General features: G+C 38.7%; 1 protein-coding gene across 1 annotated transcript in view; it reads right to left on the reverse strand.

Annotated features, from left to right (window-relative positions):
* The window catches only part of DCAF5 (DDB1 and CUL4 associated factor 5), a 57,309-nt gene that overhangs the window by 19,793 nt on the left and 10,717 nt on the right, over positions 1 to 26,799 (reverse strand). Inside the window, exon 5 of the mRNA XM_031065668.1 lies at positions 13,123 to 13,336. Within this exon, the coding sequence (XP_030921528.1) occupies positions 13,123 to 13,336 (214 nt within the window). The remainder of the gene's footprint in view (positions 1 to 13,122; positions 13,337 to 26,799) is intronic.

Below are 26,799 nucleotides of genomic sequence, written 5' to 3' on the forward strand. Positions count from 1 at the left end.
GTGAGACCCTTCAAACCTGCTTCCAAAATTATTTGCAGAGGAACACTCTGTGTGTCCCGTAAGACTCAATGACCAATTGTGCAAGAAATGTCATGTGTCACTGCTCACAGAAAGCAATATACTTGATGCACTGTCAAGGGTGTAAACAGGAGGACAAGACAAGTGATTGTTCCCCTTATCTGGCATTTTTGAAGCCACACCTGGGGTGTTGTGTCTGGCTTGGGTCCCCCTGTACAAGAGTGATATTAAAAATTGGACAGAAAGTGGACAAGAGGGCTGCTGCATCTGAAGGCCTGTGCACTGCAGGGAAAACCTAAGAGAACTGCTTTTGTTTAGCCAGGAGAAAGGGAAGGGGCAGAGTGGACCTAAGCAGTTTCCCATTCTTCAAAGGAATACCGAGCAGCCTCCTCAGAGGCATGCAGCAGTGGATACTCAGGAATCAACAGTCACAAGTCACAGCAAGGGAAATTCCAGCTGAGCACAAAGGAACAGCAAGTTCAGGAGCATGACAAACACTGCAGCTCAGCCCCACAGAGATAGTGGAATCTCTACTCTTGCAAATCCAAAATTTACCTGAACAATCCCCTGAGCAATCAGATCTGACTTTGAAGATGCTCTGCTCTGAGAAGCAGCTAAAGTCAGGTGATATCCAGAGCTCTCTTCTGACTGATTTTTTCAAAGATTGCCAAAATAAAAAGGAAAATAATTGTCTTGGTGGACTAGGCTTGGGCTTTCGGTTACAGGGGAGAGGAAGGAGGAGGGGAGAAGTGAACAGTGTCAGGAAAATGCCCATCCGAAACCTTTACTCTCCATCATGAAAGTACTAATGGCAAGACAGGCCACAGCAACAGGACCTGCAGCTCAGCACGTGGTTTTGCATAAATTAAAGTGATCACAATTTGGGGAACTTAAAGGAAGAAATTGATGAAGCACCTTAAAATGGTTTACAGAATCATAGACGGAATGAGGCTGGAAGGGACCTTTGGAAGTCATCTGGTCCAATCTACCTGCTCAAGCAGAGCCACCTAGGAGCTGACTTCCCAGGACTCACACATCTCAGGATGACAGGCCTCTGAAGTATGGACACACTCTCCTGCCCAGTGAAGGTGCAGCCATGGCAGAGTACCTAACAGCAGGGAAATGCATTCCCCACAGAGGTGAAATCAGCTGGACAAGTGAAGAGGTCACATTGTTTGAGAGCTCTGGTAATGTCACGGGGGGCAGCAGACATGGCCGCATGGAAGCTGTGCATGTGCATATAGAGAAGCAGACCTACAGCGCAGATGGAAAGAGAGCTCTGGCATGCTTCAACCAGGAGGAGAGGAGAAAACGAGAGAATTAAATCCTCACAAGCTTTTGAGAGATGGTCTACAGAAAAACTAAAGGCAAAGAGGAAAAATAATGCTCCATTTGAGCTGTACACCGTAGCTTGCACTACATGGCAGCTAACCCAGTCCAGTTGTGAATTGAAAAAAGCTGCAGGTGCTGCAGCACCATTCACCCACCAGGACCAAGCATCAGGAGTGGATTTATTTGTGTCGAGGAAACAGTTATTTTCATCAGATTTTCTTGGATGGTTTGTTTACCATCTACAAGGAATCCCTGTATAGAGAAAGGCTACAAGGCAGGAACAGGCAGGGAAGATTAGAGGTGTCAATGTTCTGCGCTCACTTTGAATCAGACAAGCCAAAGGATCCCATAGGATGGTTTTGTTACCTAATGCCAATAAGTATGAGTCTTTAAATTCCATTTATTTTTATTAATTATAGGATCATTTAGCTAGGGAAAAACCTTTAATAAGCTACTACCACCAGTAGGAAAAATGAAGGAACTCCTGAGTTCCTGTTTTAAGATCCAGGACTGTCCACTTCGTTATTTTTTCACAAGTCTTTTAGATTTAGGTTTTTCCTCAAAACAGTTGAGTTTGGTTTGTGATTCAAACCAGACATAAATATTTTGTAAAAGAGTTTGTAATTTAATATGGATGGGCTTCAGTTACTTTAGAGCAAGCCAATCGCCACTGAGGTACAAAGTAACAGGGATAGTAGGGTCTGATCTTCAGTCCACTGAAACACACAGTGAAGAACTAAGTGCCTTGCTTCTTTTTCTCCTGTGTTATACATAGGCATCAGTGGGGCGTAGTGATTGCAACCCCGGATGTACACAGGTGGTAACAAGGATGTATCTTTTAATTTGTTTGAAATGTTTTTGTTTATGGAAGTGTTCTAGATTAAACCCTTGTTTTCACTTCTGTAGAATTTTACTTTGGTCTGTTTCAGCAGTATTACATGGCTTGCTTTAACCTCTGTGCTTGAAGGCTTTGCTTATGTGGTGGCTATCTTTCATTCAACTGCATGTTTACAGACATATCTCCCAGAACTTCTTTTTCTCAAATGTTTTTGAAAACAAAATGGTTTTGAGAGGTGGGTTGTTTGTTTTTGCTCTCCTAAATTTTTTTTCTTCCTCTAAGTCTAGCAGCAGGGATGTCTTGTATATTTGTATCAAGAAAATAGAAGTCCTAAAGTAATTTAAAAAAAAAGGCCTTTCCTTTACAATTCTTCTACCTGTCTATGACACTAATGTACTCTGGAGTGAATTAAGAGAAAGCAAGTAAGAATGAATTAAACATCTGCAATGCAATTATGTCCAGCCACAAAACAAGCTCAGCTCGGGATCTGAGCTGAAAAACTACTTATGGCTTTAATCTTGACACAAAACAGCCATTAGTAAATGTCAAAAGCATTAACTGATAAAGTCATGTACACAAGTTTGATGTTGTAAGCAATGTGCTGTGAGTAGTGAACTTTTAATATAAAATTAAATTTTATTTTGATGGTTAGGTCTGCCAATAATCACCAGAAATTGATCATATTCCACAAAATATCCAAGTATATCTGCCAGTACACTAGTAGCCAGCATTGTTTTCTGCTCTTTTTCCCTGTAAGGATACCTTTGGGGTACATGTTTTCCTGCTGTTCTCATAACATAGGATTGAATTCCCAAATACATTTGTCTTTTCCTGTAAGACTAGGTGATATGGGTCTGAAAAGCAGAAAGCAGCTTTTCTGGTCAAGACTAAGAGATTGCCAGAAGAACCTCATGACTGCAGCCATTGCAAGAACAATGTGCCAAATGAAGTTTCAAGGGCTGACACCCAAGCTGCCAAAGTCACAAACTGCATGACATTTGGAGAACAATCCTCAATTCCAATTAGTACTCTCTGCACAAGACAGTCAGAACCTAAGGCCTGTAGAGAGCACAGCTGGACTGATGTTACTAGGGCATTTACAGGACCACTTGTGAAAAGTTCTCTTTGATATATTCATTACTAATTTAACAATAAACCAATAGTTCACTGCACTAGTTCACAGTTGTAGAATAAGGATTAAGAAAACTAAGTCAGTTCCCTATTACTAGAAAAATAAATAATTGCTATTAAGTTCACCAAACTCTAGTTAATAAGGCTCAAATCCTGAGAGAATGGAATAGACTTCTTAAAATGAAGGAACAGAAAGGAAATAAAAGAAGGGCTTGAGGAAGGGTAGATGAAAGAATGTCATCCTGCATATGGTTAGGCTCCACTTTAATTGTGAACAAGGATTTTTGGTCCTGAGGGGATAGATTCCTAGCAGAGTATCTTCTATTCAGTCACTTTAAGACCAAAAGCCCAGATAATCAAATCACAGAGGCAAGCCAGGGGGAGGCAAAAAGTGCATTCACAGAGACAACTAAATAGCTCAGACATCAAGCACTGTCCTCCTTCCACCCTCCCCCATAAAGACAAACTCAAGCTGAACATAGCCTCAAGAACCACTGCAGTGCTGAATTAGGAATCAAACCTGACCCTGCATGAGGAGCTCAGATGTCTGGGAAAAACAGACCAATATTAAACCCACCTGTTTCATTGTCTGCCTTTTTGCTGCTGTATCTGACCAGGACTTCAGAAATCAACATTTACAATATTCATGCAACCACAAGATTAGACAGAAAAAACACTTGCTGTTAATACTGGAATTTTTTTGGAAGGACAGAGTCAGCTTCTATGCCTAGCTCTTAGCAACTATGACAGGAAAAGGCTTCCAGATGACTATGAGCTGCTGATTCAGAAGTTTGCCTTAGAAGGAAGAAAACTCTCAGGCATGGTTAGAGTCTGCTCCTGGGAGAAAACACCAATTCAGTCTGGGTTTCAAGTACACATAAAATGCTTAAAATGAAGCACCATCAGGAATCTGAAATAATTACATTGGACTAGCACTCCCCACTCATTCCACTGTAACTTCTCATTTTTTCTCTCCCTAAGGAAATTACAGCAGTTGATATAAATAAATGAAGATCTAATCTGCTTCTGTAGTCTAGTAACAGTAGCATTAGCATTGCATTTTGCAGAGTACTACCACTCTAGGGAATTTATTTTTTGTTCATAGCACTGCCAGTTTGAAAGCTTTCAAAATCCCACAAGCTACATTTCCTCAGTGCTACTAAACATGGCTTATTTCAATAAAATGTTATCTAAATTGCACCTTATTTTAGTCTCCAGTATCCACATTTTCTGCTTCCATAAAATGTCCTATTAGTTATGACCTATATCAGAGAGATTTTTGAGCTTTTAGCCCTAGATAAAGGACTAACAGACATGAATAACTTTTTCAAAAGTATCAGCAAGTCTCTTGAACAGCCCTACTAATGTAGGGGAGAACAAGAAGAATATAGGAGCCTGTCTTAAATACACAAATCAAAAAGCACCATCACCATATAATTATATATATATTATATATATGCATGCACAAACAACAGATAAAGGCACAAAATTATAACCATTTTAAAAGCAAGTACTGCCAAGTTACTAGCAGGAAAATGCTTGTCAGATTTGAATTTCATGCTGCTGTTTACAGCTTTGAAAGAGACTAAACTTCTTAAATCTCAATTCCCACTCACTTGGGCATGTCTGCCCTTTCTTCAGAGGGGCCAATGAAACTTGGTGTAGAAAAGATAAGAGCAGACAGAATTTTTCTCAGGGTTTTAGCGAGCTGTCCCTTGGCTTCCTCAAGCAGTGCAAAACCCACATGCTCCAAGACAAGCACAGAGGCATCCATATTTGAAACATTTAGGCTGGTGCTTTGTATATGTCCTTTAAGAGACAGGATGTACAGACCCTTTATTTTACCTGTAACATAATTAATTGGTGGGGTGTAGACTTCTGGTTCTTTTCCTATGATAACAGATAAAGAATCTGGTTTGAGCCAGTCTGCTAGGCTCAAGTCTTAATTCCTCGAGACTCACACATCACTTCTGTGGTGGAATATGCACTGATAAGCATTGAGGAAAACACAGTTTGACATGAAGCATCACTGAAGTCTGAAAAACATTGTTTGTCCAAAATAGACTGGAATTCACAGCAATCAGCTGTGGAAAAGGAATCCATTTACATGAAGAATATAAAAACTATATTTATCAAAAGAGTAAAGAGTGTATTTATCCAAGGAGGAAAGGTTTCCTAAGTAAACAGGGCTTATGCCATTTTGTTCTTTGTGACAGGTCTCTGTCTCCAAGAACTTCTAAGCCTAACAGCCAATTTCAAATTTAATAAAGAAGCTGAAGATTCTGAATTAGGGCAGCTGTCACACAGATGGGAGAGAGATACCCTGTAAGTAGGCACTGAAAACAAAGTAGTACCATAGATACATCCTACTAACTAAACACCAGGAAAACCAAAAGGGTTGAACCCAACAAAATCCCAGGGTGAATATGACAATCTGCTTCTCATGGAGCTATTTCAAGGGGGATAAGCAAGCTATAAACAAAAAGAAGCAAATCATAAGAAAGCTGCCCTCATAGACACATGTGTATATCTGTGTGTAATTTGTATGTGTGTATATATAAATATATGTGTATAAAAACTACAGCCATGAACACCAGTCTTGTTATATATTACATTTTGTATGAGAGGTATTTGACAGAACACAAACAAATTTTTTTTAGAGCTGATTCTAGACCTTTTGTGGTGTCAAGACTGCTCTACACATCTTATGAAAAAAGCTTCCCCTACTATTTTTCCATTTTAAAAAATGACTGATAATTTACAATTTGATCATAATTTCATGTTGTCTGCCTTTTCTGCAGGCAGAAAACCCACAGATTTACTTTCAATTCATTTTTATTGTTAGAATATCTACTAACCAGATAGGAAACAAGGTAGGGACACAACTATGGAGGAGGAAAAGACATTTTCCTATTCCAAAAGAATCAAGAAACAAACAAGCAAGGAAACAACAAGGCAAAACAATTAAGTTCAACAATTAAGTCAGTTAGTCAAGTACTTCAATTTCTTTGCAATTCCTGATCTGTCAGGCTGTTACCTTTATGTTGGTGAATCTAGGTGTTGATGAATCTAGGTTTTTAGTATAGAATTCCCACTGAATACAGCTTGACAGACTGCTGTAATCATTACTGGCTGACTTCCCCAGCAGGTCTGTTCCCACCCACATGTCTTCTGCTAACACTGGAACCCCTAACAGCAGTGGTCTGATTCAGTAGCTACAGCAGTAAAACCTCACACAAATTGTCATGAGTCATTCAATACAGTATTGGCATTTCTGTATTTCAGCCAGATCCTATAGGGTCAGATGGGTGCCAGCACAGCCCAAGGGAAGTACAGGATGTCCCCTGAAGGGCACACTGCCTTGTTGGTACTTCAAACTGCAGCCCCAGCCAGAGTGGCTGCCTCCTTGTAGCAGCTCTCATTGTCACCAACTAGAGATCCTTCTCTCCACAGCAGTTAACCAGGAGATGGCAAAATAATGAGCAGTCACCTGTGCAAGCCACTAACCTCTTATTCCCTTCTTTCAAAGAAAAAACCTAAAGTAAGAGGAGACAAAACTGTGAAAGTTCTCTCTGAGATGTGTTTTGAAGAACTTACAGCTAAGAAAATAATTTGCCTACAAAGTATCTACACACACAACCTTTTATCTTCTACTTGATAATAAATTCTGGGGCAGAAATTAGTTTGGCTTTTTTTTCAATACTTAGCAAATTCAAAGAAGGCTCACAACACTGAAAACAGACATCTTTTTTCATACCAGCCAGGACAGCCTGTACTCTTTACCCTGTACTCCTTGAGACTGTTTTTCAAGAGGCTGAAACTGGCAAAAAAAGAGCTTAAAAGTTTTCTATCTCAGCCTGAGAATCAAACAGGTGAGTCCAAAAGGCTTTTTAACAACAGAAGCTTTGTTCCTCAGTAAGAAGCATGCCTATCTCACGAACTGGAGAAAGTAAAGCTGTGAGACACAGCAGACTGGAGAAATACAAATTGCTTCTAATACATAAATTTCAAAGCCAAAAATTTATATTCTCACTCCCTAAATCCCTACTCTTACAAGCAGCCAACTCTGTGTGGGACAGTTTCAAATGCTTACAGAAGCATCACTGAGAATAATCCATCAACATTTTTACAGCTGCCTTTTTGTAATGCAGAAAGGCCATAACAGGAATTTTATTAATGAATAAAAGGAACTTAAAAATCCTTACTGAGGATTTCCATGGCAGAGAAAACACTTTTATTACATTACAAAGAAATCAACAAATTTATCTGAGCATATGAGAGGTGCTACGAACTACAGATCTCCCATGATGTACTATGAGGAACACAAAGCCTGCAAAATTCAAAGTATCCTGAGTCTGTGTTCCACTCCACCAGAATTTAATTTCAGTATGGGTTCTTTTGGGCTTATGTATTGCTGTGCAGATGTCTAAAATCCTCCCCCAAGGGCTTATAGGAACTCAGAAAAGGGCAACAGTAAATGGGGCTTGGCAGGATGCACCAGGAATGGGGGAAGAGGCAATCAGAACAAGAATGGTTAAAGAAAACTCATAGCTCCTGCTGTTGAGACCTTGACTCCAAAGAGGCATTTTCAGTATGACCCTCCCAATGTCAGTTACCAAAAATAATGGGAGATAATGAAGAAGCAATTCCACTGCTAGATAAATCTCATGCATGGACTTTATATGTGTGTATTATGCATATAGATAGAATTTAAACTGCTATTTAGGTAAAGCAAAACCCAAAACACAGTGTCATCAGTAATTCTTGGAAGAAACAAAATTTAAGACAGAGTAAGACATCGATTTTCTTTTTATCCAAGTACAGCAACATATTTGCACACTGAATGCTTTTCATATACTGAGAAATGCTGACTGCAATAAGCTGCTATTCATTAAGAAGTCTTCCATGCACAGGAAATTTAAAATGTATTCTCTAAAAGAATAATTCCCTTTCTTCTTGCTAGTTCTCAAACGTAGACATTGATAAGCATTACTTCCTGTGATAAATGACCTTCAAATTAGATGACACAAAGAACACCACAGAAGAAAAGTTCTCTTTCTTTACAAAGGCAATATACAACCATACAAGACCCCCAGCACCTATACAGCTAACCTTGTTTTTGGAAGAGTTACATTAATGTAATAATTCTGTCCTGCAAAAAACTGGCTTGTCCCTAACCAGGGCTACTCAGAACACAAATTTCAACATAATGAGGGCTGTAACTTTATAGGGAGTTGGAGCAGCCTTGCAGTACCGTGAGCAGCGCATTCCTGAAACTCTCCTTTACCAGTGTAATGTCAACAGAAAAGGCTGAGTGGTGATGTAATGTCTGAGGGCATGCCAGAGTCAAGACACTTTTTGTTTGATTCACAGGGTACAAGTTATTTCTCCCCACCCCCGCCTTTTTAAAACAGGCAATATGCAGTTGATTTTACAACCATAAGCCTTATAGAGCCTCACATTATCTACACAGGGAGAAACAGGAATGAACCGATAGCATTCATCATTGTGACACAGGCAACAATTCTTGAGCAAGAAAACCTTTTGGACTATTTTAGTTTGGAAAGTGGTTGTGTTTTGTGGTTTCTTTCTGGGCCTTTTTTTGCTGTTGCCCATCACTACAGCCCCTGAGGCTCCTACACTTAAATACACGTTTGGTTTGGTACCTAACGTCCTGCAATACTTCCTGTATCCGCAGATATAAGAAGATATTTTCTATACCAGTCTAGCAACTAAAAATCCTCAGTATTTAATCAACATTTCACAAATTCTAATGCTGATAAGAAGAAAAAAAACTCACCCAGCACTGTGACATGACTAGACAGTCTCGCACATTTAATATTTATATATAATCAAACACTTGAGCATACTAAAGTCAGTGGGACTTGGGTGCATAAATAAACTGTTTTTAAAATTATGGGCCTGGATGCCCAGAAGAATGGATAAATTATGTTCTCACACAAATCTCTGTAGCCAACAAAGGCAATGGGAAGCTGAGTGTCATGCTTGCTCCATCCAGCCTACCTTACCCTTTCTCTCATTCACAGCTGTATGACTCAAGGGAGCTCCTGGATAATGCAAATGCCACACCATTTTGAACCTGTTTATCAATCAACATCAGAGATCTTCCTCAAAAAGTAGAAAAATAAAATTGGTGTCATGCAAATAGGTTATTATACCAATGACAAGGATGAAAGAAAAAATTCTGAGAGGAGCACATGAAAGCAAGTTTAAATGGGTGCAAATAAAATATCAGCTAAACAATGCCTCAAGCTTTGATAGTTGCAAGAAACAAGAAAAGCATGACTGTGGCATTTTTAAGAAAAATGCTTGTGTGTATATATATATATGTACACACATATATATTGACTTGCTCATTGACTTTGAAATCAGGCTCACAAGGACTAGGACAATAATGCTTTTGGAGGCAAACAATAGTTTGCAAGGCCACAAAGAGGAACAAAGCTCTTTATCCTCTAAGATCTCCATCACTTAGCTTGTGCTGCAACCCACAATACCTGCAACAACTCAAAATCACACAAGGATTTCAGAATGTATTCTTAAAAAAGAAGAAAACAAAAACATTGTAGTTGACAAGGGAGTCTTGGATTTGGTACCTTAAAGCATTAATGATATACTTTTTCATTCTTTGCTGAGGTTTCAATCTACTTGCATCTCAGATGCTCCAGTAAAAGGAGGTGGTATATAGATCACTGCACACCTGCTGGTAGCAGGCTTCCCTCTAGAGTGACATATCAGGAGCTCTGGCTCCAAGTTCTTTTGAGTGCCTATCATGATCTGTGAGCAGTGAAAAAAACAATACTGAGAAAAATATTAGAAAGCCTAACCCCCATCAACGGACAAACCAATCAAACTGTTCCACAACTAGTAGTCTGTGTTTTGTTTCTGCAAAGAAATGTCATCAATTTAACATACATACCTCATCAAAGTAAGAACAACACTTCTGGTCATTTTGGGAACTTAAGCATTTGGCTTCTTAAGATATAAGGACAATCTCCAAAAGAACTCTTAAGTTGTGTGCTTGCAGCTCAGAATCTGCTAATTTCTGCCATACCAGAATGCAGTCCATTATGGAACAGGGTGTTATTTACCTTTACAGTAGATTTTCACCACTGTATTAATTTCCAAAGGCAACCCAAAACTATGGGGTTTTAAACTCCGGTGGCCATGATTTACAAGAAAACTTCCTGTGAGCAAACCATTTGCTATGTATAAACTTCAGAGAAAGCAAAGGCTACAATTCGGTGAGGAGCTGAGTGTCACAGAGCTGAAAGGCCATCTGTCCATCTCCTATCTATCTTCTTCTGATCCCTACATCACATCCAAATGCTTGTCAGAGCTCTCTGAGTGTCAGTACAAGTCATTAACCCAGGAAAATAAGTAAATGCTGCTGCCAAGTTAGGAAGCAGTATCAGTGAAAGGTCTTGCATTACCTCTGCTGGACAAGAGAGGCCTCCCCCTTTCAGCAGTTCACTTTTTTCCCAATGCAATTGCATTCTAAACAGTGATGAGTTAAGGATAATCCTTTCTTATCAGAGTTAAAATATAGTATAGAAATGCAACTTTATGAGATTAAGTACCTGTGCAGACAACACATAACAGTTTTTGAACACAGGAGACTCCATTTTTAATTTACTGTGCTCTGTAAGGTAAAACCTACCTATTTAAGAAAGCTTAAAAGAGAAAAAAATATCAAGTTGGCAGTTTAATAAAGATGAAAAGAAGAATCGAAGACAGAGAAAATCAGAGGTTCAATGTGAAAAAACCACTAAAGGAGCCTTCCTACCACAAGTGCCACTCACAATTGGAAAGCAACTTTCTTACCCACAAGTCCCTTCAAATGAGCCTTAGCCCACACAAAATTTTGATCCTATGAGGAAATACAAGCAAGGTATTCTGTGAAGCTTACTTTGCATGGATCTCAAATGTAAGACATTCTTTATAAAGGCTAAGAACAGCAATATTGAAAGGGAGAGGCAACTGGAGCCAGATTAAATTGGATACAGAATTATTTGTTCTTTTGATGAATTCCGATTTGCGGGGGTGAAGACTTGTATACATTATGCTAAAGCATACTCATTGTATAGAAGGGCGAAACTCAAAAAAAAAGTTATTTTTTTATTCACCTTATCTATCTTACAGTAGATTCCAACTCTAACCTTCTTTTCTAGATATACCTGCAACTGCAATTGGGTTCCCTGTAGAAGGCAGTCCCTATAAGGGCTGTCCCTAGTGTTGACACTCTTAGCCACTGAATTTGAGCATTACTGGACAGTTTCAGACATAGAGTTGGAGCATGTGTTGGCATTTTCTGAATTCATTATCATTTTTCCTTCCAGTTAGAAGATGGGTATGAGCTTGTGTCTAAATGTCAAATTCCACATCTCTCTAACATTCCATAGAAAAGTTCATCTTCTCTATTAGCTTCGTACAGTTTTATGAGAGACTATAATAGTCTTTTGCTGATTTCCAACTCATTACCAGCATTACCTGCTGCTATTTATCTGAACAGAAGGTCTGTCCGGCCACAAGTATATAAAGTTTTTTTTTTTAAATGCAGGCTCCTGAAGTATCAAATCAGCCTCATACAGAACAGACATACTCCTCCCTCTTAAAATAACTCCATACCCATAAGAAAATGCCTTAGAAAGCAGAGCAACATATACTAAGACTTTTCTCTACATCTTTAATAAAAAATTAGAAGCCAACTTATGTGTCAGAGTGTACACATAATTTAAGCTCTACACTGAGTTCCAGAGGAGAAAAGTGTGTTATCTTTAGGCTGACTAAATAATGGACCACAAATTGTCAGTGGTTTTCTTCCTAACCAACACATGTTTTCCCATGCTTTATAGTAAGCCACTCGATTGTTTTAAATGAATTTCATTATCACATTTTCACACTCTTGTCAAAAAATATTCAGAACTAAGGAACGCTGCTCAAGTTCAGTGACATGAATGTATTTCCTACTTGCAATCTGAAAGAAGCTCAACTCTGCCTCCTGCAGCAGCAGCAATAGAATTAGTGATCAGGTTCTGACTGCAGGAATTTTGCTGATGACAGTTAAGAAATTTTCAGATCATAGTTTGATACCATCATAGCTTGAAAATACATCTTTTGTCCTTAAACGGTGCTTGTGGTTATTAAATACAGCTGTCCAAAGACAATATCTGGCTCTAGAATCATATGAACTTCTTTTAGCCAACTTATGTGTGACCTATTTCCTTGTGGTCAGTAGTAGGGACAGAGCCCTGTCTCAGTGAAGTAACAGACTATCCCTTTCTAACCACCTGCCATCACCACTTACAGATCAGTGACCTACAAAGACCTATCCTACCTGATCTAGTAGTCGAGTATTAAAAGAGAAACATTATAATTTGAAATAAGAAGTAATAACTCTATAAATACACAATACTTATATTTTGTGGGATTGCCTCTACATCACTCTATAATGAAATTGAACTGCAAGGAAGATGCTTCCTTATCATATGAGGAAGATAATGTTGTATTAATTGGACTTAAAAAGACAGCAAATATTTTCTTCTGCATGTAATCTTCCAAGTAAGTATTAGATCACATCAAACAACAGGTAAAACTTCTCAGGTGTTTTGGTATATGTTTTCCCTCTTTCAGAGCCCACATTGCAAAACAGTTCTGAATAAGCCTGTACGTGCCCTGCTTCCTGTGTTATCTGCTGAATCAGAAAGAAGCCACCCTCACAACGGCGTTCAAAACAGTCATGGAAACTCTGGAGACTCAGGGCAGCATTGCTTGTTTATTACCTGATCACGATCACCTGCAAAGCAGCAGCTCTTCATGGTGCAGGAGTTGAAGTAGCCCTGGTTGTCGAACTGGAAGACGGGGAGGCGGCAGTGGATGTCGTAGAGCACGGGGGGCAGGCGCCGCCGCAGCGCCAGCAGCTGCGTGCCGTTGCTGTTGAACCGGACGCTCATGGCGCTCTGAAGGGAAAGGTTCCCACCATAGCGGAGCAGGGAACTGGGAAAAGACAGGTGGGACTAAGTGAGATGGGCTGCACATACCAACTCAACTACTTAGAGACACAACTCTCTTTAATCGTACTGAGGCTTTCCAAACAAACAAGCCCAGGAAATTATAATCTTATTTAGTTTCTGCATTCAATTCCTGAAAAATCTTAATATGAAACCTGAATGACAAGCTATCAAAATGCTATGTTTGTAAAGTCTTCAGAAGAGAGAAGTTAAAGACTCTGAGTAGTTTTGTTAATAAAAAATACATTAGCAAAGTCGGACAGAGCACTTAGCCTTAAAAAGGCTGTTCTTTACTTTTGTTAGCTGGTTCTTCAACCAAGCAGTCTTTTACCCTTGCTCTGGCACCAGATGGCATTTTCTCCAAATGTAGACAGGCTGGCCATTCTCTCTCTTCTGCTTCTATTTATATCTCTACAGGGCATCAGAGGATGTTTAAACTCTACAATCAGTTCCAGATGTCTTAAATAAAAGGACATCTTACTAACATGTTATTGCAAGAAATGCTAAAATAAGTTACTTAGGTAATCTTGAACTAGCTTCATCTAAAAATACTGCCAAGTAGGCAAGACAATTATGTTATCACATGACATTATTACCTAAAACTCATGTGGCAGGATTAGCTGGTTTCCTTGTCCCGTATAAGGCTATATATTCAGTATTTGTATCCATTCTTATTGACATACACAAAACAAAACCAAAGGTTCACAAGTTTCCAGACTCTCTTTAAAAAAGTAACAGATATGGAATTTGTTCCATAAAGCAACCTAAAGTTAATCAAAGCACACCTTAAATGCAACTTCTACAGATTTTCTGTTCTTTTCAAGGACTTCAGTCAATCTGTGTACATGAAATGATTGTGTATATGGAAAGCGAGACAAAGATGGAAGACATTTTATCTCTTTTTTGTTCAGTGGTCACTGAAACCTTCCTAAACAGGGCTAGAGCTCAATTCTTTGTTAACACTTCTGTTTTGAGCAATAACCATCAAATCTTGTTGAGAGCTGTGACTGTTATGCCCTTTCTGGACCAGAAAAAGCATGCCAGCTCAGAATTTGTAAATTCTAGAGGGAAGCTTATTCATAGATTTTAATGCATAACACCTTCTGATAAAGGCCTTTGCCCCAACAACTGTGAGGAATGAGTCACTCCACACGGATGGGAAGCCACATTCCATGCAGGTCAAAACATGCATCATTGCCTGAGATACCATGAAGTTAAAAAACCATTGCTCCTAAGCCAGAGTTAAACAAAACCAACACAAAATATAAGACTCTGCATAATGAATGCCCTAGAAATATGCTCCTCTCTTCCACACACACTCTTTGTGCACTGAGCAGTCAAAGCCAGGGTGCCACAAAGGCACCAGAAGTCACATTTTCAAAGCCAAGTAACTAGTAAGTTCTTAAGGCTGGGCACCAAAACTTCAAACACTTCTCTCAGCATGAACAGTGCTGGTGTCTCTTGTTCTCCTCCTCCAAGGCAAAGTTGCCAAGCTTTTATTAATCATCTTCAAGGTATTTAATTAAAACACGAGAGAATTTAATACTAGAAACCGTAAGCTTAGAGACAAGGATTTAGGATCCCTCTCGTCAGCCCTTGTTTCTGTTAATTGAGATCAATAAAGTACTCACCTCAAAATACTCAGTCAGGCATTAAAAATCAAAACAAAACAAGATAACCAAAACACATATGATATTTTTGCCTCCCCTTTGCTAAGATAGGTCTTAGCAAGCCATTTCTTTTTCTATGGAATTTTCCACTTTCTTCAAAAAGAACAAGTAAGATAAAACATCATAAATCCCCCAAAACCCCAACCCAACCAAGAACTCAACACAAAAAACAGGCAGAAGAAACAATTCTAGATTTTTTTGGCTAAGAAAATTTAATTTTTAATAAAAAAAATACATGAGTTGTCCAGCATGAATAAGAAGGTCATAACAAATATGCACCAACCAGACTTAATGTTTAGGTGCAACCACTGCTGCACAAAGATTAAGCTGCTCCCCTCATTACCAGTTCTCCTTCTTAATCCAAATCACAGCCCAGAATTCTCTCCTGCACGAGTGAGCCTACCAGATGCCCCATCCTTTCCAGTCTTCAAGCAAAGTTTCCATCATTGCTAGTATTATGCCCTGCCTGAGATCATTTGAGATTATATTTTATAGAAATAGGAGTGCAATATTAAACTGGCTTCCATTCTGCTTACAGATGTTTCATTAAGCTCCTACAGCAGTCAAAGGTACTAAAGCAAACACTTGGAATTGAATTCTGTATTGTGTTGCAGTAACTTCAGTGTGACAAAGCTCTAAAAGAATGTTTTATTTCAGAGATTAAAGGAAGCAAGAGACTAGAACTTCAGAAAAAAATATCCACACATGAAAAGCCTAGAATTAAGGAGCTGCACAGTTAATACGTCTCAAAAGATCCACAGTTTTGCCTGCCTCAGACCCTAACTCCACACAATTCAGCCACACATGTGATGGAAATACAGTTCCTGCTGCAGTTTTTTTAAACATTTGGCTCAAACAAAAAAAAAAAAGAAAACCAAACAAAAATGAAACCCCCTCACTGACCAAAAAAAGCATTGAGCTAGTTTGGCTGATACAGAAAGAAATACTAAAATAGCTGTTTGCCATTCATTTATAATATAAGAGTAATGACTATCCCCACCTGCCCTAATTCTGGCCCCAAAAGCCTGACACTATCGTTCCAAGTGCAGCATTTTGTACTACTAATCACAAGACAGCAGCTTTCTGTTTTCCCCACCCTGCTGTGTTCTGATTGCTTCCTCTCTGCCTCTTTGAAAGGACTTGTTAAATTCACTGCACAGTGTTTTCCTTTAAGAAACTCTGAAAAGCAGCAGCAAGTAGTCAGGTGGGGATGAGGTGAACAAACTGACACAAGCCCCCACCAAACATCCACTTCCTGACCCAAACAGAGGAAAAATATCTGCTCAGTCTCTCTCTCTCCTCCTAGGACAGAACATCTGAGATATGTTCACAAACAAGAGGGGGGATGTGTATGGAGGGAGTGCAGCTCACAGCTCTATCTTGGTGGCAAAGCTGCTCACCTAGTTCTAAACAGAGAACATATAAAGGATTTTAGAAAACTCTCTCTGCCTCATACTGCAGGCAGTGCACATGGTAGCAGTACTGAGAACTGAGGAACCCTAAGACTTCAGTAACCTGCATCATAAAATTTTGGTGATTTTAGAACAATCATGATGATTTTAGGAAAAAAATAATAATTGCCTGAGATGCCTTCCAGAGTATCTATCTCCATCAAAATTGCAGGAAAAAAGCAGTCAGCCCTCTCCAAGAAAGAAGCCAGCAGAAGTTATTTTTTACAGTACTTTAGTACTAAAGACCTCTCTTAGTAGTTTAGTACTAATACTCATTAGTACTAAAGAGGATGTCTGAATCAAGAAGCTCTAAAGACCTTCAAATTAATCAGAATGAGAGCTTTTGCACTTTCTTTTTTTGGGGAGTAGGGAGGGGAGAGGAAGAGAAGTGCTGTGTTTAAGCATGTTCCAATGACTATATGCACCAGGGTGTTGTGCTGTACTTTTAGTCAGTGTTACTTTTGGATTTTTTCACAGAGGATTATGTGGGGCAGGGTAGACAGGTTTGGATACGTTGCTCATGTTAGAATTGCCACTTCCTGCATGCACTAACAAAGGAGTTTCAGAGGCAACACCTTGTTGCAGTTGCTAAAAGTTTACTGATGCAGCATTCCAGAAACAATTCTCTCATCTTGAAGACACAGACCACGACAGCTAGTGAGAAATCTGAAGGCAATACTAAAAGGACATTTCTGAACACGATGAGTGCTCTTTCTGCCAGAGGCATTATTTTCATGAATCCAAAGCCAGACTACTCGGATTTACTCTGCTTCCAAATTTGGCTCACCCAGACAGCTGTGGAATGCTGATGTTGCCTACCAGCTCTGGAAGCAATATAGAGAGAGACACATGAACTTCTGAGTTTTTTAAAAAGTCATTGTATGATTAAGAGAAATATTTAGTCCACAGATGGAATATTGCAATCCAAACACACATGCTGGAGCTGGAGGGAGGCTGAGGAGGGAGAATGGACGATTCTATGCAATATGGTCATTTCCGTAGCTGGATTCGCAGCACGCAGGCAGCAGGCAAGGGCTGACTAAATACAGCTCAGCCAAACAATGGAAGGCTTTGAATCCACCAGCAGCACCACTAATGTAAATAATTTGGTTAACTGGCAGTTAGTGGAGCAAGGGAAGGAGCAGTATCACTGCATTGCAGTACAAACACTGTCCTTGGGACAGGGGTGTCCTTTAAGAAAAGAAATTAATTAAGCAAGGGAAAAGTGTTGGTATCATAAACAGCAGTGAGTGAGACTAAGTTAATGAAAGAATGACCTTAAAAGGAAAGAATGAACTGAATGCTTGTAACTAATACACACCATTGCATACAACTGTGTTTGTCAGCAATTCTGTAACCGCAAAATTGAGAAACTTCTAACTGTGCAAAAAAATAACTGGAATGAAATTTGGCAGACAGAATTTTGGCCTGGAAAACTGCAGAAAAGTTTGCGGGTTTATTTGCAAGAAAATTATTGTGTGTTTAAAAGGACACAATTCATATATAGTCTGAAGCAAACACTTCAGAGCCAAATTAACCAATAACAGAAAAGTCAGGACAATATCAATAATCATGCAGACCCTTTTAAAGCAGATTATGAATCTCAGAAATCTCAAGATAGTTTCTTTGAAAAGCAGATAAATTGAGTCTGAGTATACAGCATTTCACTATAAGCATTACAAATATTAACAAATGTGAAGGAAGCCCACCCGTCTTTGAAGATTAGAAGGTATACAAGCCATACTCAAGATTTTATTATTTTTCAGAAACAAGCTCATTTTTCTAAATTCTATCTTAACTACTTCTGATTATCTTACTACCTTCACAAGAACTGTCTCCAAGAATCCTTACCAGGAAGTAAGGGGTATTATAAACAATAACCAAATAAAATAAAAGCTGTGTATTATTAGCAAAACTAATATCTTTGCTTTCCTCCAAAAAGAAAGTACAGTTAAAATCAACTCCATCCACCAAGATAAGAAAAGTACAGAATTCAGGGTGAAGATTCAGCATGTTCAAGAATGTGACATTTCTTTGCTGTTTACTGTTAAGGTCAGAAACATATAAACTAGTTCAAAATGGAATCTCCCCATCATTAATGAACTTTCAGGCACGGCAAACTCAAAGGAGGATAGAAGCTTTGCTGTTCCCTCCACACCATGAGGGCAATATTTTAATTTTTTTAAATAACTGAGATTCTTATCTGATAACAGAATTCAGAAAGTGGAGCCTTAAAAACATCAGACATCACCATTTATGTACCCAGAGCAACCTGACAATGTAACAGCAAAGGCTTGCCTAGTTTGGTCCTTATGACCTAACTGCATCACTGAGTGAAAATGTTGCTACCTCGGTGATCTCAGGCAGCTCTTCAGTGAGAGTATGATTTCCTGTATTCTGCCTTTACTCACAGGAAAATAGCTCAAGAATTTCAGTATTCTGAGGAAGATGACAAGAGCAGAGGTGTAAAGTATACTAAATTCTCCTCCTCATCTGTATAACTTTTATCCTTTCAGGATTTAAGGTTACCTCTGCCATTGCAAAGAGTGAACAGTAGCAAACAACAGCAAGTTTGTTTGAATGCTTCACATCCTCCTCGAGCTCGAGCCAAGGTTTGTTTAGGTCTTATTACAGACCTGGTCACAAACATTCTCCTGCCCTAGGCTTGCCCTCACTACAGATCTGTGGGTCACCAAGCACAAGAGTGTCCTATTCTCACTCTCTGCTTGAATCATGTAGGTGTTACTGTAATGTAAGCAATAAATGAGATCTAGTAAACAGACAATTAGTTTTTCAGGGTTTTTTCCACCCAAAACATAACCAAACAACAATAAAATTTAGCTTGATTTAAAAAAAAAGAAACTTGAGAATACAATATAAAAAGCAACTGTCAAACAACCACAAACTAGCTGAAACACCTGATCTTTTCCATCCTTTTCTAATCCCTAAATTCTCTGATCAGAGTCCGTTATGCAGCCTGTTCAGAAATAGCACCTTGTAGGATGGAGTACAGACTGTGACAGGGAACACTTCTCAGTTAAATCCAGCAAAACACAAAGCAGCAGGTTCCATCAGATAACCAGATAGAGAAGATACAAATACAGCCAGACATGGCATGGGAAGATGACCTTTAGGCCAAATAAAGGAGCAGGATGTGTTCCCAAAACCAAGCATTCGCCAAAGTCCTTACAACACAAAGAATATGGATATCAGAGAATGTTACCTTTGAAAAATAATCTGAGTGTAAAAGTTAGCAATTCCTCCTGAAGAATGAAGCCATTTTTATGCCTTATGCAAAATCAGTCGTGTCAATACTGCAATCCTGCAACAGATTTTTCCTGAACATTTTTGTGCTACAATTATTGCCTTGCATTAGGAAAGCTTATGAGTAACATCAGCCACAGATTTGCTCTCTCATCCAATAATATATATATACACTCCCTTCCCTGCTTTCCTCTAGTGAAGCTGCAAGAACTTTTAATTTACAAAAACTACAGAAGTAGATATTAAAGAAAATAGCAGCAAGAAGAAAGTAGACCTTTCTTTTGACAGGAAAATTGGCAAGATCCAAAATGCTCCTGCAGTAGAAGAGCATTGAACTAGTAAAGCTTTTGCCTCTAGTAGGTAAAAGATGAATACAAAATTTCACCTAAAGCTAAGTGAACACAACTGCAGACATAACTTTGGACTCACCAGGTTGGTTCTACCACAATTTCCCCTGGACTGATGTTTCAAAGACTAATTCCCTTCTCTTACAATAGGCTTAAACTAATTTTTCATATGTTCTCCTAGTAAATGCACTAAGAGGCTCCCTTTGATTTCAGTCAACAACATATATTTTTAATTTTCCTTTCTCCATTTTAGACAAAAAAAGTTTCTCTTAATTCCCTCCATATTAAATTGAGGTATAGATGTGATTAGGGTAAGATTTACAAATGATTACTGCCTTAAGAAAGCCCTCTACAAAAACCCATTCAATCTGAGCTTCTTTTGAGCAACAGATTATACTTTCAAAATTTGCATTACAAGGACAATACTTTGCACTTTAAATTCTTGCTTTAGAAAGACCTGGGTGCTAAAGTATTTCAAAGCTAACAAAAAGATTAAGCACCATGAGGCTTTTGAAGTAGGCAGTTTTCCCTTTTCTTGGTACAGGAAAAACTGAGGGCAAGAAAGGTCAACCAACAGACCTAACCAACACTCTGAAACAAAACCAGGTTTCCTGACTTCTTGTTTACAGTTACACATAGTGTTGAATATCTAAAACCTGAATAGCAGAGCAAAGGGACAGTATTGAGTTTAAGTGCCTGCCAGAATCAAGAGTGCTAATGTGAGGATGCTGATAGGTGTGAAAAAGTTTAATCTTCAAATCAGAAAATCCCAGTGCACATGATGGAGAACAATCAAGACAGGAGAGGCCAAACAGAAGAATGACCATAGCCCTATCTGAGAACAACAAAGAATTAAAAGCTGAGCTACTAAGAACACTCTTTTCTATTATACAATTTGAACCTCAGTTCTCCAAAATTCAGTTGTGTCTGATCAACAAATCCAGGGATCCCAGAGGAAAGCTAAAAATCTTTCTAAATACACTCCACTTCAGGAAGGACACCAGACTAAACACAGAGAAAGCTAAGCTAAACCCTCTATCCCAAGAGGGCTGACAAGATCACGCATAAAGCAGGACTGCAAATGAAATATGGAGTGTGTACATCTAGAATATAGCTAAGGGAGAGGGTCCTTCCTACGTTACCATCCCAGGAAATGCCACAATAAGGACAAGGCATAAGGGTGGGAAAAAGAGACTACAGTATCTGGTTCACACACTTAAATACCAGGCAGTATTTGGCAAACTTGCAAAGTTAAGTATTTCCAGACTATCTATTAGGTGATGCGTACACCACCAACCGAAATTACTGCTTCAGAATAAAAAAATTGTTTAACAATAAATTCACTGATCTACATAGTTCAAAATTTCAGGCTGCAATCCTGTCTTTAAAGAAAAAAAAAAAAAAAAAAGGCATCAAATGACTGAAGATGGCAACGACAAAAAAAAAGTCTCCTCAGGCAGGAAAGTCATCAACATGACTAAAGCCTTGATGATTGTTACCATCTCTCCTTGCCCAAAGACAAAAAAGGCTCATTTGCAAGTACTCCCTTTTTTCCTCTCAGTGAGAAGAAAGAAGGAAAGACAGAGATACTTAGATATTTCTTACTTTAAATTAAGTCGTTGAATTTGGCTAAATTTGTGGCAAACGTTTTTGAGATTTATGTTTACAATAAGGAAATCAAAGCCAAAAGCCATCCAAAAAGTACTGCTCCCCTAGATGCCATTACTATTAAAATGTTCTTTCAATGTATCCCAAAGATCCCCAGAAAAATTCAATCCCATGAATTTAAGCAATAATCAGTTCACTTTCTAAAAGTTCAAAAGGGAATTTTTGAGAAATAATGGAACACAAATAGGGAGGGAAAGTGTCTACATTTAGGTTCTGTGTAATTCGGGGCAAATATGCCAAGTTGGACTTGGTTAGATCTTTAAACTCTAGGTTGAGAAACTGATCAGTTGAGCTGCCTCAGTAGCACAGAAGTGTAACATATGAGGATGGTACATGTGTGGGATGAGTTCTATTTCCTGAACTGCAAGAGAAGACAAATAGTTATTTGAACTATTTGAGGTTGTATGGTTGACCCATATTGGTGAGTTCCAAAACAGCACTTAAAATTTGTTAAACTGTAGCCTAAATGGATTACTTTAAGCAACATCAAATCAGTCAAAATTCACACCAAATTATTCGACTAGGAAGAGAAAGAAATTATTAGCCTGACAATGATCAAGTGGTTGCCAAGATACACACATTTCTCCTGCAGCCCTTAATACAGTGCTCTGCTCAGAGCAGGACTGACAAGGGTCTCCAAACAGAAACATGCAGCACACTTCTATTGCACTGAAATAATTGAAACAGGTATTTGCCAATTCAATGATGTAGCGAACTGTTCCACCTACAGGGACTTTGGGAATCCCAAAGCAATCACACTGGAAGTGATGACTATCAGAAGCTTCTTTCCTTCACATGAAAAGTCAAAATGTAAGACTGTCAAAGTAAAATTTTAAATAACCTCATACTATTCCTGCCATCATGTATCACCTACAGATTCTACATGAAGAAAATTCCCAATTCACCAGCACTAGCTTTTAAGGAAAGAGCCCTGAACCTTGGTAAGCTCACTGTCAGAAGCAAATCCTGTGTCTGGTCCCTGAATTACTATCCCCAACACAAACCACCAACAATACTGATCCCTCATACTTGCAGAAGCTCAGTATTTCATCTAACACACCAGACATCTTGGTAACACAAAGATAAAAAAAGGCAAAAGTTACTTCGTAGAGTGAGATTAGGAAGGAAAGCTAGAAAGGATAAAAATTCAGCACATGTGTAAGCATTACTCAGAAAAAAACTGCCATCTCTGTTCTTCTTGTGTGATCTCTTGAAGGTATGACCCTAGAAACTAAAATGGGCAACCACTGGAGACCTCAATCTATGGACTCGTACTCAGTTATGATGCTGTGTTTATGACCTTAGAATACCTTCAACATCACCACAGAGATTTTCTAAAGTCCTCTCTATGCAACAGGTTACAAATATCACCTGTGGTACAGACAGAGCTGCAAATACGCATCATCTCCCCTTCCTCCACTTCCCTTGCACATCCACTTATCAAAAAGAAACCCTAACAGAATTAACCATGCCATTATTCAGAGGTAATATTCAGTCCTCTCTTACAAAGCTGGTCTACTTGACATGCATTTAACTAAACTATGAAGAATTGCTTTCAAATTTCCTCTAGTTCTGGTAGCTACCACTCCTATTTTGATACTGAGAGAGGCCTCCTAAACCTTAAACCTAGCTTTTTCAGCTGCATGTCAATCTAATACCACCTGCAAGATTTTTATGTCCAACTGGGTTTTCCTCTTGCTACCAGACCACTGATACAAAACCAAAAAAGGTAATACTCATCAGGTCTTTGAAAGGCTGGGAACTCAATGAAGTAAGATAAACTACCAGTCAAAGCAATCAGGAGCCAAGAACTGGATTTTCAAAAGTACCTACGATCTCCAATACATGTGGACCAGAAGTTATGGATGTCATAGATTGTTTTAAGAGTTGGATTGTGTTTACTTGCAGTACAATGAGCAAGCTGAACACCTAGTAATTAGCACTTGGCAGAAAAGCTCTTTTTAAGACAGAGGCTTTAGGAAATACACTCAGTTCAAGACCAGCAGCACAGTGCAGCCACTTCAAAGTCCTCCATACATTGGCAAGATCAACACACCTCAACATTCATATACCTGCTAAGAAGAGTCCTCTCTCAAGATCCCCCTGAATGTAATTTGTTTACTACAGGGAAGAAATTTCTATACCTCTATATTTTGCTTACTGTTTAATGAGCTAATCACTAGATGATTCACTAATATCTAACAACATGTGTTCCGTGTCCACAGCTTAGGAGTTTGCTTCTCTAAATTCTCAGCCTTATTACAGCATGAAGATCAGTTTGAAAACATGTGATGGTCATTAATAGGATAAATCAATATAATTTTGATCTCAAAAACTTCCACATATGTTGATGTAAGTGGTGGGTCAGAGGGAACACAGGAAAAGAAAGCATTAAAGGGACAATGATAATATTTTCTTAAGGGAAAAAGCAGTCTTTTTATTTCAGTAAAAAGGAGGAGATGGTCATAGAGCTGTGTAGAAAAAGAGAAGGGAGAATGTGAGTACCTAACAACAGCTGAAATTACATAGTGTTTGCTTGAGATATATAGGTGCTACAACTTGCTGAGTTTCTCCCAGCAATTCTGTGACAATATTTTAATACATATTTTATTGTGAATAGTTTAAGAAGCACAGATCTCCCTCTTTGTACCTTTAAAAAGGCACAGCTTCCAGACCCCATCTAGTGGTGTGAATGCCTTACAACAGTCTCCTCTATCAAAACCACATTTAAAGCTTTTCAATGCACTCTTTTTAAAGAAGAAACAATACAGATGGTTTCAGTTTAACGTCCACCTGAAGGAATAGAAATACTTACACATTCTAAAATTAGAAAAATAAGATTTCCAGACTCACTAGTCAGCTTATAATCGTAGAATTATATTAGTTCTATACTTATAGCACTTCATATGCTATTTTTGAGGAGCCAACCCACCACATCCAGATCTTATTAGTATACTGGGATAGAAAGAGAGAATCTCAATTGCTGCACTAAATCTGAGACAGCAGAGGTATCAAGCTGTGAATGAACTTTGGGAAAAAGCAAAATGAATCCGCCTCTCTATCCTGACTCAGTCAGCAAGACTAATCAAATTATGATTATTTGAAGTGAGCTAAACTTTCCACAATTCAGAGCTGTGCAACTGTCTCTAAATTTCTCCATGCATGCCAAGAAATGCTGGCTTTTCAATCACCTCCTTCACTGTGGCAGCCAAGCATAAAGCACTCCCAGCTTCCTATTAGACAGTTAACCAATTCCACAGTATATTAATAAAATCTACTCATAATCAGGACTTCTTCCCTAGCCCGAAAAGTACTCAATTTAAAATTTTTAGAGGTGCTTAATGTTGCCTAAAGAAGGGGACAAAACTGATCTTCCTGGCTGGAGGCATGCAACAGCAAGCTGAGACAAATTCTCCCATAACTCAATTGGAGAAGAGCCATGTATTTTGCAAAAAAAATACTGCAAAAATCCTCAGATTTTCTGGATAAATAAGTAAATGCAGATCATTTGTTCCTGTCAAGCAATGGAATCAATATCTGAATTCTCTAACCTACAAGGACATCACTGCTCTATTCAATGTTTTGAAAATGTAGAGCAATTAGTTTAAAACTACACAGTTAGCCATATTCCAGTGACTGACATACAAGTTTAGAAGTTAACAGCAGATCTCCCCTTTTCTGATAGTCCATTACCAAGCTGAACAGCATCAAAGAAAAACTATACTTCCTCTGAGAAGTCTGTGCTGATTAAAACCAGAAATTCAGCATCAAGCCTGATCCCCTTCAAATGAGTAAAGGTCAGCCAGTTCCTGTGAGTTTTATCAAACCTCACCTCTATCTGTAAAAAGTCTCAATGCACACAGCGCTGTTGGCTGCAACATGTGTTATGTGAAGGTGTTGCTAACTACAGTACTGCTACTGGCCACAAATAGCTAGTCTTTGGAATTCCAAGCTTCTCACTTGCTGGATTTTGCAGACAAGCAGCAGCAAGATTCCCCAGAGTAGCCTCCAGTTATGAAGCAAAAAGTAGCACCTACATTATCTAACTCTGCCTCCATCTGAGAGCAGACAGTAGTTGGGACAATGAGTTTTACAGGAAGCGTTATACCATCAGCAAATTATTAACTACATGTAACCATTTCCCATGTCCCGTATTGGAAGAGTGCTGTGATCCAGCCTAACCCACTGGGGGTTAAAATTTTGGCAACCCACAATAAGCATTTAAAAGTATCTAAACTTCTTCCCCTTCTTTCTACCCATTCAACCTCTAATCAAAACTGCACTACCACAGAAGGTGACAAAGCAACCAAGTTGAACTGATCTGGTACTTTCTATTAGCACCACAGGCAGAATGATAGGAGTGAAAATCTTCCATAGTGGCCTCAGTGTTATGATAGACTACATCAATACTGAAGGAAAGGAGGAATTTCCCTTGACAGCTTAAGGCATAAAAACCCCTCACAGGTGAAAGTCATGTGTAGCAATGTAGATAAAAATGTAGACTAGGGAAGAAACAGACAGATCTAGCAACTTGTTGTTATTTGTTGTCATTATATTGCAAAGGTTTCATATTGTTGTCTCCTTAGTGCAAGAATTTCATACCTCCTTGATGTTTCTCATATGCAGCTCCTCTAAACACTGACTCTTCCTTCTTCTCACAGTAACCGACTCCAGTTCCTCCTTCCCCCTGCCCACCAACCAACCAACCAATCAATCCATCCACTGTTTTATAGCACTCTTCTTCTCTTTGGCTACAGCTGTGGCCTGTTAAAGTCAGGCCTGCTCCTAATCTTTAATAATTAACCCAGCTGCAACTCTTTAGGGGGTAAGATTACTTTCTACACTACCTTCACTTTCCTATATCCTATCCCCCTACGGTTATTTATACATTATGCTATTCAACAATCCCAGCAAAGATTCAACAATCAAACAAATACTTGTCCCTCAAATCATGTCCCTCAAAAACCTCTATTTCTTCATCCTTCCTACACTTCAGAAAGTAATACATTCTCTTGGATACCAAAGACAGTATAAAAGAGAGCTACAAAC

This window comes from Geospiza fortis, unplaced genomic scaffold (genome assembly GCF_000277835.1).
Source record: "Geospiza fortis unplaced genomic scaffold, GeoFor_1.0 scaffold54, whole genome shotgun sequence".
In the NCBI taxonomy this organism is placed as follows: Eukaryota; Metazoa; Chordata; class Aves; order Passeriformes; family Thraupidae; genus Geospiza; species Geospiza fortis.